At 41.6% G+C, this 19,838-nt stretch overlaps 1 protein-coding gene across 1 annotated transcript in view; it reads left to right on the top strand.

Annotated features, from left to right (window-relative positions):
* LOC117732329 (cytosolic carboxypeptidase 4) overlaps nucleotides 1-19,838 on the top strand; it is a 186,852-nt gene that overhangs the window by 34,987 nt on the left and 132,027 nt on the right. Inside the window, exons 4-7 of the mRNA XM_034535221.1 lie at nucleotides 10,895-10,958; nucleotides 12,117-12,263; nucleotides 14,915-15,046; nucleotides 16,608-16,701. Of these exons, the coding sequence (XP_034391112.1) occupies nucleotides 10,895-10,958; nucleotides 12,117-12,263; nucleotides 14,915-15,046; nucleotides 16,608-16,701 (437 nt within the window). The remainder of the gene's footprint in view (nucleotides 1-10,894; nucleotides 10,959-12,116; nucleotides 12,264-14,914; nucleotides 15,047-16,607; nucleotides 16,702-19,838) is intronic.

The following is a 19,838-nucleotide window of genomic DNA, read 5'->3' as shown; positions in this document are numbered from 1 at the left end:
AAGAAAATAGATAAAATCTGTAACCTTTCTGAAGATATCTTGTAAACTGTTGTGTGAAGACACGTGAGAGCACGCTGCAGGTCATGTTACCTGGCGCCTGAATTTTTGTGTTTGCCTTTTCATGAATAAAATCATTTCCACCATAAATTGGCACATGTAAAATTCACCAGAATGCGGGAAATGAAGCGTATTAATGCTCCTAACTTCCCGGGCAGTATCGGAGCAGTGACAATGTCTCTTGTTGCTGCAGTCAAGCAGTATCTCCAGCTAAGGCAAGCTGGTTTTCATCTAATCAGACTGCAGCTCGTTCGCAAACAGCCTCTCAGAACCCGGTTGGTCCCGCCCACATTAGTTAACATCAACTGGTCGTATTTTGGAACCTTTTTGACCACCAGAGTAAATTCCATCTGCCGATGAAGATGTGGCTCCAGAAGATATAAAGAATATGTTAACCTTGAATTTAGACTTTTTTTTGTCAAACTACTATTTTCAGCAATTAACCTTAAATCTAAATGTTAACTGGCATCTGAGTTCTCTGGATTACACACCTCTTCAGTGAGCACACCAATGAATTAATGTCTCATCATGAAGCAATATCAGTCATACAGTTTGATTATAGAGTTTTGATTATAGAGTCACAGCTCTGTGGAGCCGTGTATTCCTATAGACCTCAGTAGTAATGACTTCATGAACTTCTTCAATGAAAAGATTTTAACTATTAGAGGCATTAGAGGAGATTGATGATCTCTTGCCCTCAACTACTGCCAATCTGTCATCAAGAGGAGTGGCCTTGGAAACGGCTGTATGCCCTGGTGTATATTTGGATAGCTTTTCTCCCATTAACCTAGACCAATTGTCCTCAATGGTTTCTACTTCTAAACCGTCTACCTGTCTCTTAGACCCCATCCCAACGAGGCTGCTTAAAGACGTGTTGCCTTTAATTGGCACCTCTCTGCTGGATATTGTTAATGTGTCTTTGCTAACAGGCCATGTACCACATTCCTTCAAAGTAGCTGTAATTAAACCTCTCCTGAAAAAGCCCACTCTTAATCCAGAGGTGTTGGCTAACTACAGACCAATCTCTAACCTTCCCTTCCTCTCTAAGATCCTTGAGAAAGTAGTCGCAAATCAGTTGTGCGACTTCCTACATCAGAATAGTTTATTTGAGGAGTTTCAGTCAGGATTTAGAAAACACCACAGCACAGAGACAGCACTGGTGAAAATTACAAATGACCTCCTAATTGCATCAGATAAAGGACTCATCTCCGTACTGGTATTATTAGACCTTAGTGCTGATAAAGGACTCATCTCTGTACTGGTCTTGTTAGACCTTAGTGCTGATAAAGGACTCATCTCCGTACTGGTATTATTAGACCTTAGTGCTGCGTTCGACACCATTGATCATGACATCCGATTACAGAGACTGGATCAGTCGATTGGCATTTCAGGTACCGCACTAAGTTGGTTTAAATCCTATTTATCAGATCAATCTCAATTTGTATTTGTAAACGATGAAGCCTCAATGACCACCAACGTTAATCACGGAGTTCCACAAGGTTCTGTGCTTGGACCAATTTTATTTACCTTATATATGCTTCCTTTGGGCAATATTATCAGGAAACACTGCATATACTTTCATTGCTATGCAGACGATACTCAATTATATCTATTGATCAAACCAGAAGAGACCAACCAGCTCGCTAACATTCAAGAATGTCTTAAAGACATAAAAACATGGATGACCTACAACTTCCTGATGTTAAACTCAGACAAAATTGAAGTTATTTTACTGGGCCCTGAACACCTCAGAGATCAATTATCTGGTGATGTGGTTTCTGTAGATGGCATTTCCCTGGCATCCAACACCACTGTAAAGAATCTCTAGTTATCTTTGACCGAGACGTGTCCTTTAACTCCCACGTTAAGCAAATCTCAAGGATTGCATTTTTTCATCTACGTAACATTTCAAAAATCAGGCACATCTTGTCTCAAAAAGATGCAGAAAAGCCGGTCCACGCGTTTGTTACTTCCAGACTAGATTACTGCAACTCCTTATTATCAGGCTGCTCTAATAAGTCTCTTAAATCCCTCCAGTTGATCCAGAATGCTGCAGCTCGTGTACTCACAAAAACTAAGAAAAGAGATCACATGACTCCTGTATTAGCTGCTCTGCACTGGCTCCCTGTAAAATCAAGAATCACATTTAAAATTCTTCTCCTCACCTACAAAGCCTTGATTGGTGATGCACCATCATATCTTAAGGAGCTTGTAGTACCATATTGCCCCACTAGAGAGCTGCGCTCACTAAATGCGGGGCTACTTGTGGTTCCTAGAGTCCTAAAAAGTAGGATGGGAGCAAGAGCCTTCAGTTATCAAGCTCCTCTTTTATGGAACCAGCTTCCACTTTCAGTCCGGGAGGCAGACACAGTCACCTCATTTAAGAGTATACTTAAGACTTTCCTGTTTGATAGTGCTTATAGTTAGGGCTGAATCAGGTTTGCCCTGGTCCAGCCCCTTGATATGCTGCTATAGGCTTATAGGCTGCTGGGGGATGTTTTAGGATACACTGAGCACCTATCTCCTCTTCTCTCTCTCCTTATGGATGAATTTACATCTCTCCATTGCACCTTATTAACTCTGCTTCCTCCCCGGAGTCGTTGTGACTTCACGTCTCATAGGGTCCATTGGACCTGGAGGTGTCTGATGCTGGTGAGCCGGCCTCCCGCGTTGGCCCTGCTGATGCCCCGCCCCCTCCTCTCTACCTCCTTCTGTTTCATGGATTGGAGTTCCATTCATACATTGTCATATTCATGTAATGTGTTTATGTAACTTTGTAAATGCTGTTCATTCTGTACACATGACATCTATTCATCTGTCTATCCGGGGAGAGAGATCCTCCTCTGTTGCTCTCCTGAAGGTTTCTTCCCTTTTTTCCCTGTCAAAGGTTATTTTTGGGGAGTTTTTCCTGATCCGATGTGAGGTCAAAGGTCAGGGATGTCGTATGTGTACAGATTGTAAAGCCCTCTGAGGCAAATTTGTAATTTGTGATATTGGGCTATACAAAATAAACTGAATTGAATTGAATTGAATTGAATTGAATTATGCGGTCTGGGGCGATAAACAATATTATCATCATATTAATAACCGTTATCTTATATTTTAAGCTACAGCCAGCTCCATTTAACGCCATGCTGAGTGGGTGGTTAGCAGCAACCCCGTAGCCTCGTTGCTCGTAGTCTATGTTTAACAGCGTTTCCATGTATCAAACACAAACTAGCTGACCATAGGCCAATATCAAATCCCTCATCCTGTGTATAAAGTTGAACTCGTCACTGATCTTTGCCAAGGTTATGGCAGACGTAAATGACTTCAACACCGGCTCTCAGATTGTATTGAATAGTAGGGCCGCTTTTGGTTATTGCTGTATCAAATGTGTATCAAATGTGCGTCAAACCTGATCCACTTTGCGTATGCTGGGTATCGGGTTCTCGCACAATTTGGATTGTGGTTGACACTGGAGCCTTGGTACGTGGAGGTGGCATAAGAGTACGAATAATGCGACATATCTCCTCTGGTCTCTTATCAACACAAGGTGGTAGTGAGGGAAGCTGGGACTTCTAAGGGGGGGCACACCACCGGCAGGAAGATTGTGTTTCATGCTCTTGTAAATTTTTTGATTTTGGGCTATTTTGCTTCCATAACACAGTGGAGTGGAGAGAAAATGTCCAACATACACATTTAGGTACTCATTTTACTACGTTGTCTATTTGTAGATTTCTCCAAAATGTCTTAAAAGTTACCATTAGATAATACCTAATTTGCATATTTCATTTTCAGAAAAATAATTAAAAAAGTCTTAATGTGTGTAATTAACTGGGGAACTTTCATGATGATATCTATTAGTGCAACTTGTTTTACCCTATTCACCTATAATAATGTATGACAATTTACAATCCAAATCTTCAATTGTCATTTTCTCTGAGCCACAAATATCCACTTCAGTAGCATTTACATATGCCAGACTTTCCAGTTTCATTACTATCTATATTCTAAAGTTTTTTTACAGAGGGGTTGGCTCATATATCATTCGTAGCCTTATTTATAGAAATCATGGCAAAATTGGATTTGTTATGGCTGTGGATTTTTTTAATTTATTGAGTAACAAAAATACATATCCCTAATTCCCTCTGAACAAACCAGGCAGCAACCTCCTGTTCTGAAATGTGGAAGTTGCATGCATTCTCTCTACTAACCATCAAGAAGTCAGGTTGTATAGAAGTCTATGAGAAAATTACTCTACTTCTCTCTTGATTCATTGTAAAGATGAGTTTATGGTTTAAGACTTCTTCAATGCAGCGTGATATTGACATTTAGTAAATTATGCTCCATTTAGAGTCAAATAGACCATAAAGCCAAGTATGCTTTAGGGCGGGGCTACTGTGATTCACCTGCAGTCCTAATAGTGTCATTGCAGTTCACTTGTTGCAAAAAAGCCAAGATGGCGAGGTCCAAAATATCAAACTCGAGGTGTCAAAACAGCAGATAGTAGGTTTACGTCACAGTGACTCCGTCCACTTCTTATATATGGAGCACACTTTTCACCTTAATATGTCAACACAATGAAACAAGGAATTAGAACCTGGCTTTATCCAATGATCAGATTTCACTCAAAATAATTATAATTATAATTATTTTACTGTATTCATCTGGGGATTCTCCACTTAAACACAACTGCATTGTAAAGGTTTGATCATACCAGTAGGTGGCAGATTGAGAATTGATACAGCAGCCGTCAATTCAGAACACGGTTTCTTGTGACCACCGTCATTCAACCAAGTGATTATGTTGTGATGATGACAATGACGAGTCTCCAAACCGTCGAGGAAATCCTGGAAAATTTCAACCTGGTGTGATTCTAATAAATGTGGCCATTCTGACTGTGGGTCACGCTAACTGTGCACTCACAAGCTCTGTTGGGAAACTGGGCCCTATTTCTCATACGTGGTTCAACTAAGTCGATCAAATGTCCTATTATCCAGCTTAAATGAACTCGATGTTTAAAATCAGGCTTCTCAAAGGCCGAGCTCAAACTATCTCGTTAATTCGAACCAGACTTCACAAATCAGGATAGTTTAATCAGACTTCAGTAATCAGGATAGTTGAACCAGACTTCAGTAATCAGGATAGTTGAACCAGACTTCAGCAATCAGGATAGTTGAACCAGACTTCAGTAATCAGGATAGTTGAACCAGACTTCAGCAATCAGGATAGTTGAACCAGACTTCAGCAATCAGGATAGTTGAATCAGACTTCAGTAGTCAGGATAGTTGAACCAGACTTCAGTAATCAGGATAGTTGACCCAGACTTCAGTAATCAGGATAGTTGAGCCAGACTTCAGTAATCAGGATAGTTGATCCAGACTTCAGTAATCAGGATAGTTGAACCAGACTTCAGTAATCAGGATAGTTGAACCAGACTTCAGCAATCAGGATAGTTGAACCAGACTTCAGCAATCAGGATAGTTGAATCAGACTTCAGTAGTCAGGATAGTTGAACCAGACTTCAGTAATCAGGATAGTTGACCCAGACTTCAGTAATCAGGATAGTTGAGCCAGACTTCAGTAATCAGGATAGTTGATCCAGACTTCAGTAATCAGGATAGTTGAACCAGACTTCAGTAATCAGGATAGTTGCGCGTGCCCGTCCGACTTCAAAAGGTTGAAGCATCGATCACAGAAAACATGATTTACTAACAGCACAAAGGCAAATAAACTCAAAGGAAGAGCCTCTTTTTCTCTGCTGAGGAACAGGAGATGATCATGAACGTACAGTATATGAGGAATTCCAGACCATAATCATGGAACATCCAACATGGCCACCGCTGTGAGGGCTAGACAAGAAGCATGGCAACATATCAGACAAGTTAAATGCGTAATGCTGCGTTCACATGAATATTTACAACGCTTTACTCGCGTGAGTTTACTCGGCCAACTATTTGTGGTTTATTCATTCACTTCACTCGCGCTTGAGAGGGGGCGTGGCTTATCTCTGTGGAAACAGTTATAACTTCCGCCATCCACAATGGAAGAAATAACCACTATTTCTGCTTTATACTTGTTGTGGAAATCCCACAAACGTCGGAACATCAAACGCCCTGGTGTCTGGGTTCATAACATTAATATGATAAATATATATATTTATATATATTTCTACATAACATCACCCATATGCTCACACAGCTCGGTGACTTTCACCGACTACGTCTGAATAACTGGATGAAAATCCTCTTTCTGTACAACAGTGTACCACAAGTCTCTGCAAACAGTCTGTGAGACAGTCAATGCGCTTCGTGTTCAATGTACAGCTTGAGAAGGTCTGTAATAATTGATTCCTTGAGGGCAGAATGGATAGCGCTCGTATAGGAAGTCATCATCGCGTCATAAGAACTCTCTCCCTATAAAACGTTAATATAATTAATATCACTCCTTCATTAATGAGGAAGTGAGCTGCCACTTTCTTCAGGGGGCGTGGCCAGATTATCCAGCTAGACTGAATGAGCCTGCGCTGGAGCAGGTTCAAATTTTTGGATGTGTTGCTATGGTGATTTTGCCAAACTTGCTTCAAGGAACCGAAAAGCCTGATTTATGTAATCTTATCCTGAAAATTAAGATTATATAAATGAGAGGGATTATTTCCATGCGTTCTCTACTGCCGGAAACTCGACTCATTTTAAACGTACTTGCTCTCACAAATACGATGCATTTGATCTTGGTTTCTCCCAGTTAGAAGAAAACACCTCAGAATAAGTGCTTAGATTAAACAGTGATTCTTATGGCTGGTCAGAACTTGCTTGAATACAGCACGAGGGCTGAGGTTTCAGGCCAGCTGGAGATATTGGTGGATGAATCGGTGTTAGAAGGGGCAGTGGGGGAGGGAGCAGTCCATGAAGGTTCCAGGTGCACTGCATGAGTGGAAACTGAAACACAAACGTGTGACATGTGATGCACCAATGTGCAGAGGGGTTTTCTAAGGGTGCCCTAGAAGGCATTGTATTATGTTTGATTATGTTTGGCTTACAAGAGGGCAGAACATCCATGTTTTCTCTGCTGGAAAGGGCACCCAAGAAGGCACGGCATCGTGTTTTTCCCACTGGAAGGGCACCGAGGAAGGCACGGTATCGTGTTTTCCCCACTGAAAGGGCATACAAGAAGGCACCGCATCGTGTTTTCTCCACTGGAAGGGCATACAAGAAGGCACCGCATCGTGTTTTCCCCACTAAAAGGGCATACAAGAAGGCACCGCATCGTGTTTTCCCCATTGAAAGGGCATACAAGAAGGCACCGCATCGTGTTTTATCCACTGAAAGGGCATCCAATAAGGCACTGCATCGTGTTTTCTCCACTGGAAGGGCATCCAATAAGGCACAGTATTGTGTTTTCTCCACTGTAAGAGCATACAAGAAGGCACCACATCGTGTTTTCCCCACTGAAAGGGCATACAAGAAGGCACCGCATCGTGTTTTATCCACTGGAAGGGCATCCAATAAGGCACCGCATCGTGTTTTCTCCACTGGAAGGGCATCCAATAAGGCACAGTATTGTGTTTTCTCCACTAGAAGGGCATCCAATAAGGCACAGTATTGTGTTTTCTCCACTGTAAGGGCATACAAGAAGGCACCACATCGTGTTTTCTCCACTGGAATTGCAACCCAGAGGGCACTTTTTTATGTTTGATCTACCGTAGAGGCCTCTAAGAGGGCACTTTATTATGTGTTCTCATGATCGGTGTCTTCATACAACTCTTCACATATCAAAAAGGTTATTCCTCCTTTTTAATGGGTCCAGGTTCATACTTCCTGCTTCATGATTATGTGGCGTACATACAAATAGACTTTGCGTGACATCTACAGGACATTCCTTTTTGTTGCTATATCTACAAACTCTGTATGACAACAGCCTGATTTTCTCCATTAAAAGGGTCGCTAGAGGACACTTAATTGTGTTTTATCTACTGCAGCGGCGGACATTTGGGCAACGACATCCCCTCTGTAAACACCTCCGACCACCCCCACTGACTCCACCAGTTGCTCTATCTATAGACAGACAGCACATGAACAGAAACTTGACATGGCTGAGAGCGCTTCTCTGTATGCCGTGATATTGTATTACAGTGATAAGCATGTAACTGTAATTGGGAGTAAATTACCACCACACGGGCAGCTAAGACTACTAAAAGATATTTACCTCTTAAAATGAGCAGAAATGGGCAACTATAATCACCTTTCTATTTCAGCATTATTAGTGTTTATAATGCATCTCGGCCTCATCTTTCCCTCAGAACTGCCCAAGTTAACTCGGGTCTAAGCAAATATCTGGTCCCCCAGCTGTCCCTGGTTGTAATCCTCAAACACCCTGTCCACGTTCTCCTTTCTGCAAGGCAACAACTACACACCCCGCACATTATGTGGCCTCGACGGTAAATCATGAATCGATGACAGTTGTCATTCATTCTGCTGAAACTTCCCTGCAGCAGGTGTCTTAAAGTCACCATGCTGATAATCTGACAGTTTAAAGACCAGAGAGATCAACAGCACAGAAAAGTGAGGATTTGGTTTCATTAGCTTGTACAGCGTCCAAATTAAATAAAGGCAAATGGAAATAAAGCAGACATTGTTTTGAGATAAAGTTCCATAAACAATCTGTTTGTCCACTTAATATTTTAATGATATTATTGTGCATGATTGACATTGAGGAGTAGCTATTTCTTCAGATCTGTCATGATCCTGGTTTTTTTGTGTCTTGTTTCCTGTTTTATTTTGAAGTCCTTGTCTTTCGTGTCCTTGCTTTCCCTGCACTTGCTTTCCCTGTGATTGTCTGCCCTGTCCCTGATTGTTTCCTCCTGTGTCTCCTACCCCAGTGTTGGTTCGTCCTGTTGAGATCCCTGGTGATCTCCCGTTGTAGAGCCTGTTATTTTGTGTGATCCCTCAGTTTAGAGAAGAATTTAGTTTCATTGCACCGTTGGTGGCGTTTGGGTCCTCTCTCTCGGTGGCCACACGCATGACAAGATCAATCTTATACAATAAAAGCAATAGAATGCAATTATTTTTTGACTGTTTTTGACTTCATAAAGTCTTCCAAAAGGGGTGCATTTATTACTTTGTCTAATTCCAAGCAAACTAATTGGAATTGGCACCATCCAGTTCTATTGTATTGTGATAAGCTCTGAAATCCTCATCCACCTGCCATGTGGCTTCGTTATCGGCTCCCTGTCTTAATGCGCTGTGTGCGGTGCATTGGCAAAGACAGAAGCTTGCATTTGGAGTGGCTTATAGAAAAGCGTGTGAAGCCGTGGCCAGCTGTGTGGATAGAGGCTGGGAGTGAATCCAACGCCTATCGGCCAGGATCTTTGTTTAGGTGGGCTTACACCATGTCACATATTATACTATTACGTATTGGATGGAGGCACTGGTTTTATTCTTTTGACCATCATTGCAGATTTTAAGTTTTAAACTGAAGTGGAAAGCAGCATTTCATCCTTAGTTGTCAGAACCTACAAAATAAACAGAGGCATTATCTAAAATAAAGTTTATATTATTTAAATAGCAGTTTAGGAGTGAGTGCCACTTATACGGCAGCTGCTCTCCATACGCAATGTATTGTAATGTATAGTCAATTTAAACTCTTTAAATACTGATGCTTGGTCAGTGGCCCTACGCTTTTAAAATTTGACACTCTAAGTAGCCCCTCTAGCGTCAGTTTTGGACTGATCAAGGGGCGTGTCAGTTTCCAATTGGTAAAGTATAGTCTCTTTTCAAAATAAACTTCCAACGTAGGTTTAGTTTTTAAGGTTAACTCAAGCAAAAAAAAACACTTGGGTAGTTTGAAGAAAAATCATGGTTTGGGTTACAATAAGGATATTTTTAATGTTTACGTTACTGTAGTTAATATGTCAACTTTGACTTGGTGTCACATGGGATACAAACAGTGGCCTTCTGGTGTACAGTCCTGTGTTTGTTTGACCCGTCCAACCTCCTTTCCCACCCTACAGTTGTGCAGATCAACTAATACTGATGTAAATGGGATTACATTGAATGGCGGTGTTTTAGTTTGTAACGACAAATGGTTTGTTGTACAGTTGGTCCATCCATCCAACACTTACGGTGCTTTCCAACCTGTGGTTTGGTTCATCTGGTCTATGAGAAACAATTATACATTGGTGCAGTTTAGTTCTGGTCCGCTTCCTGCTCAAACTGTTTTTTTAATAATGAATCAAGTGAAGAAAGGATGAAGTTTGACAGTTAACTCGCTGTTTGGACAGGTTTGGTGATTGTCAATCTGCATTATCAGGACCCACTTTGGGGAAATCAAATTCCAGCACTTTAATGCATATTTATGTTCTTTGGTGCCACAAACATTGACTGCATTTATTTGACCCGTGCTTATTTGTTGGGAAATGAATGTATATAATTTGACTTATGAACCAGGATGTGCTCCACATGTCTGGAGTAATAGCAGCCTCATGCGTTGACCAAACATGCCGAGCCAAACCCGAAGGGATCTAAGTTGTATTTGGGTATGGGTGGCAGGATGCTACAGATGGTGAATAGGTACATTTGACATAACTTGCTCCATAATCACGTATGCGGTTACCTTTGTGTTTAGCAACTGTCTCTCATTACAGTAACTCAACACAACTCTTCACTGTTGTCCCTATTTAAACGGGCAAATTGAGGGCCAATTCATTCAACCCACAAAAAAGTATGTGCTGAATATACAAACGAAAAATAACCTGTATAGAGGCCACTGAAGAGTGCATTTAAGTGTAGGTTGAGGGTAGGCATAATTTATTTTTGTATTCATTGTTTATTTCCTGTCTTGTTGTTTTTGTCTGCAGAATGCAGGAGATGTGGAGAGCACCTTAAATATCCTTAATGTCCTGGATGAACTTCTGTCTGCTGGTAAGCTCAGCTCAGCTTCTGACCACCGAAGTGCCTTTGACACGACAATGTCGTTTAGCGGACTAACGCTTTTCTGCAGCAGTAAACACAGGGGCCATGTAAAAGCAGACAATGAGAGGGGGAGTGGTTTGAGCAGCATAATCTGCTTAAATAGTTTCAAACTCTTCAAATGTATAAATTATTTGTAAGCATGAAAAAGCTCACCTCCTGACATACTTGTTGAAAACATTGAAAGATGATGGTTGATTTGGTGAAAATATTTAACCAAAAACTGGCACAAAACATACTTTTTTTCTAAATTCTTTCTTTTACATCCTGGTTAAAGTATGATTTTCCATAACATAAAACTAATTATTTAAAAGGACACAGTATCTGGTCAATGAGTCAAAAGTGTGTTTTGATATGAATAAATAAGTATCCAACCATTCACTCCTGTTGGGAATATACACTACTGTTTCTCTTCTTCAAAAGAGATAAGGCAACATATCTAATATTTACATTTGCAATTTTTTGGCCCCAACAGAGGAAAAGAGAAGGAAATTATTCAAATGTCCATTAGGTCGATGCCCCCACAGTGTTGTATGACATATAATACTGTTGGGAGTTGAATTTGTTTTACAGTCCAGAAGAGTATTATTGAACCAGAACGGTGCAAAGCTTTTTTCCTTCGGCTTTCTGCTGCAGTCTACTCAGTGAAGAAAAGGTTTAAACTGGGATTCGTCACAAACTCATTTTGTCTCTTTTTGTGTACAGCGTTTTGTTCTCAATGTACAAAACTAACTAATCTATTTGTAAAGTGGACTTACTCCAACATAACAGTATGAAAGACCATTCAGACATATGGAGTAGCTCTCTCAGGCATCTGACAGGACCCATTCAAAGTTTTTGTAGAGTAATGGTGGTTCTTAGTTCTCCATTGAAATTAAAGTTGACTGAAAGTCAACACTTCAGTCTCAAAGTCTATGTTTAATTTCCAATCCAATGTGCTTACGGAGCAGCCAACGACGTCTTAATACCACTAAAAAGAGAAGTGGCTTCCTTTCTAAATCAGACTGGTTCTCTCCGGCCAACAAAGTATTAGTTTTGTTTGCAGTTGTTTTGTTACTGTGGATTTCTTTCCAGCAGGGGACACACCGGTATATCTCTCTCTCTATTCAGGTACAGATCGTCGTATCCACTACATGATCAGTAAAGGTGGCAGCGAGGCCTTGCTCACTGCGCTGGTCAACACCGGCCGCAGTTTCAGCCCCAACTACACCCTCCTGCTGCCGCTGCTGCACCTGCTGGCTAAAGTTGGACACAGGGGTGAGGATGGATGAAAAGATGAATAGCAAAAACGTTTTGAGATATGCAAACAATATCTGATAACGATCAGTCTGTCTAGTACTTGTTTGCCTTTGTTGGCAGGGTTGGTTAGGTTAAGGCATGAAGACCAAGATTGGTTCGGGTTAGACTAAGAATGTCAGGTCGGCATAGTTGGAAAAACAATATTGCAACCGGGAAGTTCTGTTGAAGTCATTCTGCATAATAATTAGCCATGCGCTTCTGTTTGTTGTATTTTCGGCGCAATGGGTCGACTGAACAATGGACCTTGGTTTTCCGGATAACAGGCTTTCAAATTGGCTTTTGTTCAATGGGACAAACAATATACGACATCTATAGATAGGTAACTATAGTGCATAGATATCAGACATGTCGCCGCACTAAACATGAAATGAAATCCAAAAGGCCCAAAACATCTGTTGTGTTTGGGGTTGTTATAATTGTTGTTTGGTATGTGATCATACATTCGTGTCTCTTCAACAAAATTAATTCTTTACTTGTTGACCCATGTCGGCACATGTGTGCCTTGGGCTGTGACTTTAAGGAGCCCTACAGGTATGACAGGTACACTATCATGCATGTATGTGAAGACATTCCACTTACACTCATGACTCTTCATGAGCATCGGCCTCTAAAGTTGGTGAAAAAAAAGCTTTCATTAGGTTGAACATTTGCCATTTTTTATATGTAAAACAGAAAAGGGGAACATTATAACAGCAGAGTGCAAATTATGCCCTCCATTTATTTACATTTTCAGTCAGGTTTTCGGCCCTATCATAGCATATAACCTGCCTGTATTAAGGTTGTGACCGACCTGAGAATCAACCTGGACACAACATCTGTCCTTGTTCTTCTTGATACACCCAACGACAATATTATCATAGACAGACTATATAAAAGTGTGTCTGTTCTCAACTGGTTTATATCTTACTGCAAAGGTAGAACATATATTGTTGCCCTCGATAAACATAAGTGAATAGTTAGGAGACACAGTAATAATTAGGAGACACAGCATCACTGTTCACAGTTGTGCTGATGATACTCAGGTCTACATTGCTGTGTCTCCTGATGACCTGGGCCCTATTTCTCATACCTGGCTAATGTAGTTATCAGGATAATTTTCAGGATAAGATTACATAAATCAGGCTTTTCGGTTCCACAAAGCAAGTTTGGCAAAATCACCATAGCAACACATCAAAACATTTGAACATGCTCCAGCGCAGGCTAATTCAAATTAGCTGGATAAGATGGCCACGCCCCCGGAAGAAAATGGCAGCTCCCTTTCTCAGAGATCCCATTGATGAAGGAGTGATATTAGTTAGATTAGCGTTTTATAGGGAGAGAGTTCTTCGAGATCGCCAAGATCCATTATCGCATGATGATGACTTCCTTCGTGAGCGCTATCGATTCTGCCCACAAGGAATCATTTATTTACAGACCTTCTGGAGCCTACATTGAACACCACACGCCACATCCGGGCATTGACTGTCTAACGATATGCAGAGCCCTGCACTTTTTCGCGAGTGGTACATTTTAGTAGAGTGTCGGCGATGCATGCCGCTGTATGCCGTGATGTTCGTAAAGTTTATTTAGTGCTTAAGAAACTCACGGATGTGTTCATTACGTTCCCTGGCCATGTCCGAGTAAATGCATCAATATTTCACCATTTAATGAAAATGCATTCCTATCACTTCATTACGCAACTTATCATTATGCAGAGTTTCCCAATGTCATTGACTGCGCCAATTACATGCCCCATCAAATCGCCCTCTGGCCCAAACGGGGCAATCGAAAAGGCTTTCACAGCATTAATGTGCAGGTTCTTATGACATCATTTTCCTCATATTACATTGCTATACAATACCCATAACCTAACCATAATTCATCTTTGATGATCTGTGACTCCACCTGCCTCATAACAAATGTTGAGGCCAAATGGCCGGGCTCCGTCCACGACTCCAGAATATTGTAGAAGATTATTAAGGTGGACTCATGAGAATAATAGAGAGAATCACACACAATTTTTTCACACAATTTTCACCGGCTTTCTTTTATTGGTTTACACATTACTAAATGCTCTCGCTACCAACCACTTAACAGATATGGTTTTAAGACAAGCACCCATTTGAGTCCTCCTGTAGTTTTCTGTTACTTGTTCATAGTGTCCGGTCTCAGACCCACGGCAAGGCTGCTTCTAGCCACTATGGCCTCAGCCTATGGGAAGGCCCTCGGGAAACCCAAAAGGCAGCAGGTGTGACTATTGTCTGATTTTATCTAATTTTATTATACTGTACTTTATTTCACTAATTTATACGTATATTCTTTTAAATGATTTTATGTATTAAACGTGTGTTCTTTTTAACTCCAGAACTTGAGGGTTCCTTTTGATATATGACCTTATTTGCTTATTCGGTATTCAGTTAATCCAAAAGTAAGAGAACGTATTTAAGTTACGTTACTTTAATATGGTGATACTTGGATAAGGATACTGATACTAATATTTCTCACAGAATGATGAATATTGAGCTTCTAAACTTCCCCATCACATGCTGAGCTGATTCTGCGTTGTTCATCTTGACGCTACACGGTCTACACATTCATAAATACATTCGATGTTTGTGTCTCTTCTGCAGACCGCCGTATAGGTGTGAAGGCAGAGGACGCTGGAGCTGCGCTGCTGACCCTGAATCTGCTCAGACACAACGTCAAACATGCCGGGAGGGCCGCAGCCTGTCTCTGGGTGATCCAAGTCTTCTCTTCATCAGGTAGACACGCACTCCCAAGCGGGGACATAGCTCTTGTCCACAACTGGACATGCCTTCCCAAATTCACTAGTCTTTAATCTGAAATGTATCCCCAAAAGGTAACCAAAGTTAGGAACACAAACACACACTCATTTCTGTACTATCTTTGTGAGGACCCTCAACCACACAATGCATTCCCTATCCCCTAAACCTGACATATTCCCAAGTTTAACCTGAACATCAAAACCAAGTCTTAACCTTCAAAGGGCCTTTTGAAGGAGTGAGGATTGGCCAAAATGTCTTCATTACACACACACACACACACACACACACACACACACACACACACACACACACGCACACACACACACACACACACACACTCAGGGCTCTCACTGAGATGATTTATGGTTCACTTTTACTCTGCACATGTTACTCCCCCGTTTTTCTTTTACTGTCTCAGTACTTCAAGCTTCCCACATCTTTGTATCCAGAGCTGTTTATTTCCCCTTACAACATTTCCTATTATCCTTGTTGCCAATATGATACATGCAGAGATGTGTCAACAAAGCCTGGACTGTCTTCTAATAGAGTCAATACAGTCTGAGCAGTGTTCACCCACTCGATGTCAGTAAAGTAGCAACAAACCAAACACACAAACTGGATGTTGTAACAACCTGCTGCTGCAGTATTCATCATCTTCAGCCGTGTGTACTTTGGAACTCCTTCGACGTGATTAGCATCACTTAAAAAGCAACAAGAAAAGGAAGAAACGTGGTTAAAATAAACATGTTTTTTGAATCATCATCTGTTTTATTGTTTTTTTTTCTCAGCCTTTTTTGACTTCCGGGACTCCAGTAATAACCCATAATAACTCTTGCATGAATTCTGTCTAGAAGCATTGAGCTTTCACTCTTTTCTACCCAAACATGGCTCACGGTCTCCGGGGGTGTTCCATAGTCAAGCTCCTCTGCTAAGAAGACACATGCAGTCAGCATTCTGATGCATTTTATCAAACGGGCTGGATGTACAGTTTGTCTGAGGAGCAGGTGCAAATAGCTCAGGTGCATAGGGACGGCAGGAAGGGGATCATTCTTTGATATTACAGCCCACTCTCACCAGTTGGTGCATGAGCGACATGTCAATTTGCAAGTTATTTTGCCTTTTATGTGTTTTTTTTCTGTGCGTATTTTACTTAGGTTACATTTTTATTTTAATCCCAATCATCTACTAGCCGAAGTGGGCAAAGAAAAGTGCAGAGCCAAATAATGTTATGTATGAAGTCAGTGTCATTTCAATGTGTCAAATATGAGTCATTTGTAGTGTATATTTGGTTACGTATGTGTGTCAACTAGGCCACACTTTAATGGCTGCTGTGTACATGAGTCCCGCCGACCCACATATATAATTATAGAGGACTCCTCTCCATCCAAAACATATGCCAACTTCATGTCAGGAAACTTCTTTCCCATTAACTGATGATTCAAAACCCATTCATTTTGATTTAATTGAAACGATAAGCATTGCACTGCTACTCTTCACTTTTTGCAGTTTTTCAGTGTGTCACATGTTTCCCCGACAGTTTCCACAGCGAACCTAATCGGAGCAAACCATGGACTGGATGACATCTATCGCCTCATCCCCCAGTATACCACCAAACATCTGCACGCCATCAAGTACGTATACCCAGTGCTTTCTGCGTTCGACACTGACACCCGTCGGTGTAATGGGCTTCTGTGGCTCAGTGGTGAGCAGGGTCTTCCTTCAATCAGAGGATCGGCAGTTCGATCCCCGGCTCCGCTAGCCCACGTTGATGTGTCCTTGAGCAAGACACTTGACCCCAAATGGCTCCCGTAGCTGTGCCTACGGTGTGTGAATGTTAGTTAGTCTTGATGGGCAGGTGGCTCCTCACATCAGTGTATCAATGGGTGTGAATGGGTGAATGATGTCATGTAGTATTAAAGCGCTTTACAAGTCCATTTCCCATTACCCTTACATCCCTTTGTCTCTTGGTGACTTATGCCAGGACAGGAGAACCAGACTGAAAGATAAATACCTCTTGCCATCATGTATTCTCATATGCGGACATTACATTTGGGTTTCTATTCGTGCCATCGATACAGGTATCAAAAGCACAATACACTTATCAGTGTAAAAACAAGATGGTGGGCTTTTCAAGTGATTCCACACTTGATCCCGAGACAAAAGTGGACACTGTTATCTATTTATGGTTAGTAATGTTTGCAGTTTAATATGACATTTACATTTGACAATTTCTTTTACAATAGTACCTACTAATTAGGGAGTTCTCGTTTGAGGACATATTTGTATTTAACTGTATTCACATTTGAAACACCTCAATAGGTGTGACGGACAAAAGTTGCCAAACATTGAACAATTACATTGCTGGCAATTTTGTGTCTGCACAGCAATGTTCCGGCATTGCAATAAACAGTTATACTTTGTTCCACACTGGTGATATTATTGTATTATACAGTAAAATAAAAATAGCAAGGGGAAGTTAAAAATACCAAACAAAAGGTTAGGTGTCGGGACGTTGACAACGGTACAGTACAAAATGATCACTTAGTCATCACTTCTGAACTAGCCTCCCAGACTTAGCTCGCACGTGTCAGCTAATGTATAAATGAGTGACAGTCGACAGGGGTTATGGCCCCTGGCTGACCCACAACATGAAATAAGATCCTTAAGCCACACCACAAAGATGGGGGACACTGACATCCAATGACTTGTTGTTTCAATGAGAAGTTTATTTATAAGTCGTTTTCTGGAGCTAGAATGTGCATCGTGCTGGCGAGGGAAGGCCAATTAAGTAAATTCTAACTAATGACCTCTTCTCTGGTAAGTGGCAGTTTCAGATCCAGATCTCGGCGTGTAGAAGTCCAGGTTTCATTTTCATTTTGATCAAGTCTATCTTCCTGAGTATTTCATGCATTTCACTGAACAGTGGACTTTGGTGCCAGATGTATGGAAGTTTCTTCAAGGCGATCCTGAGATATCAGTTTCACAAGAATGGTACGGACTTGAGGTCACAGTGAACTTTGGCAGCTCATCCTAAAGTTGTGACGGAGGTTAAAATGGAATAAGTTCATCCTCAGTACAGCTGGACGTTTGTGCAAATTTGAAGAAATTACCCCAAGTGTTCTTCTAATATTGCATTCCCAATAAAAGGACAACAAAAACACACAAAGCAAAATAATAAAACTCTCACAATGCAACATGTTTGTAGACCGTATCGTAGAGGTCACTTGTGGAGCTGATGACGTCATTATTTCAACACTTCATTATTTCCCCTGAACCCGTGCGTAGATCCCAGCTCTTACTTATGCCACAGTCCTTCTCTTAGCTCGTATGTCTCCCTCCCATCTGTCTCTGTCAGAACTGATGGCATTTGGCTCAAATGGCTTGCATCCTCCAGTATACCCAGTGGGGCATGCCAAGAGCACCAGGAGTACGACCTCTCTCTGCCTGGCTCCATCCCAGGCATACCAGCCCCTGATCAGCCACTGGTGAACATGAAACTCCCCGGTGGTGTGAGGGAATCGGATGCTCTGACACAAATGTATGGCCTTCAGGGTGATTCTTCTGTATAATTTCCATGCAAAAGCCAGCTGTTAATTGTTGTAACACAATTAGAAGACTCAGGGATTCCAGATTTCAAAGCCGCCTGATACTTTGGGTAATTTGTTAGAATTGGCAGCTGTGAACCTCTGCGATGTAAGTGATGGCAGAAGATATGCTGTTTCCTCCCCCCCCAAGAGTGAGACGCAGTTAGATATGTCTGTCACAGTGATTTATCCAATTATAGCTACGATATGGCGACCGTTAGATATGCCGGTTGGCTGCGGTGCACACTTTTAAAGCAGTAGAAGTCAGTCAGTCAGCTGTACAACGAGATCTGTCCATCTATTCTCAACTGTCAACAGCACCTAATCCCCCGGTCCCCTCTGTTAGACTGCGAGGCACCGCAGCACTCCTTACTATCCTCTTTTAAATTGTTGCAGGTTTGAGCTCTCGCTGACGACCAAGGAAGTATTTGACTTTGACAGGTTTTGATTCATAAGTAGTTTTTAATGCAGGGATACTCAAACCCTTAATGCCACTCATATAATACTACCCATAATGTATCATAGACTCGAACGTGGCAAACCTACCTGCTGGTTCCCCAGTTCCCTATAGTATTATTTACACCCTATCACTATTTAAGCGGCAGAGGAAATCACATTCAGGTGCAGGCTGCAAATGTTCTCCTCCTCGATTAATTCTGTTTACCCGTCGACCTCGGTGAGTAGAAGCCAGTCTGTCGAGGCTGCTGTGACCTCCGTGAGGGGAAACGGGCCACATGTGCAACACCGCTTTTAAACGTCACTGCGTTCAGAAGTACATCGTTTATGACCAACAAGTCATTGGATGTCAGTGGTGAACGAGAACGGAATTAGGGCCGAGTGTCTAACGCTCCTTTTCATTACCTCGGACAGCGCCACGTACAAACTAAAGCTGTAAACAACTCATTTTACTATATAAGAAAGTTTTCTTTAAAGTCACAGAGGAGACAGAAAGAGAGACAGATGGTGGAGAGGAAACAGTGCATGCATAACACCACATGGACTGTATCTGAAGATTGTGTCTGTGCGTCATAGACCGTATATGAGAAGTGGACGTAGTCATCGTGACGTCCTCCGTTGGTTTGTGAGTTCGTCGCCATCTTGGATTACGGCCGTCGCCATGTTGGTTTCCGATGAACGGAAGTTTCCATATTTGAAATGTGAAGGAGTGACGCAGAAATACCGTA

This window comes from Cyclopterus lumpus, chromosome 6, assembly GCF_009769545.1.
Source record: "Cyclopterus lumpus isolate fCycLum1 chromosome 6, fCycLum1.pri, whole genome shotgun sequence".
Lineage (NCBI taxonomy): Eukaryota > Metazoa > Chordata > Actinopteri > Perciformes > Cyclopteridae > Cyclopterus > Cyclopterus lumpus.
The sequence above is the reverse complement of the archived record's forward strand: the minus strand, read 5'-3'. Positions and strand labels throughout refer to the sequence as shown.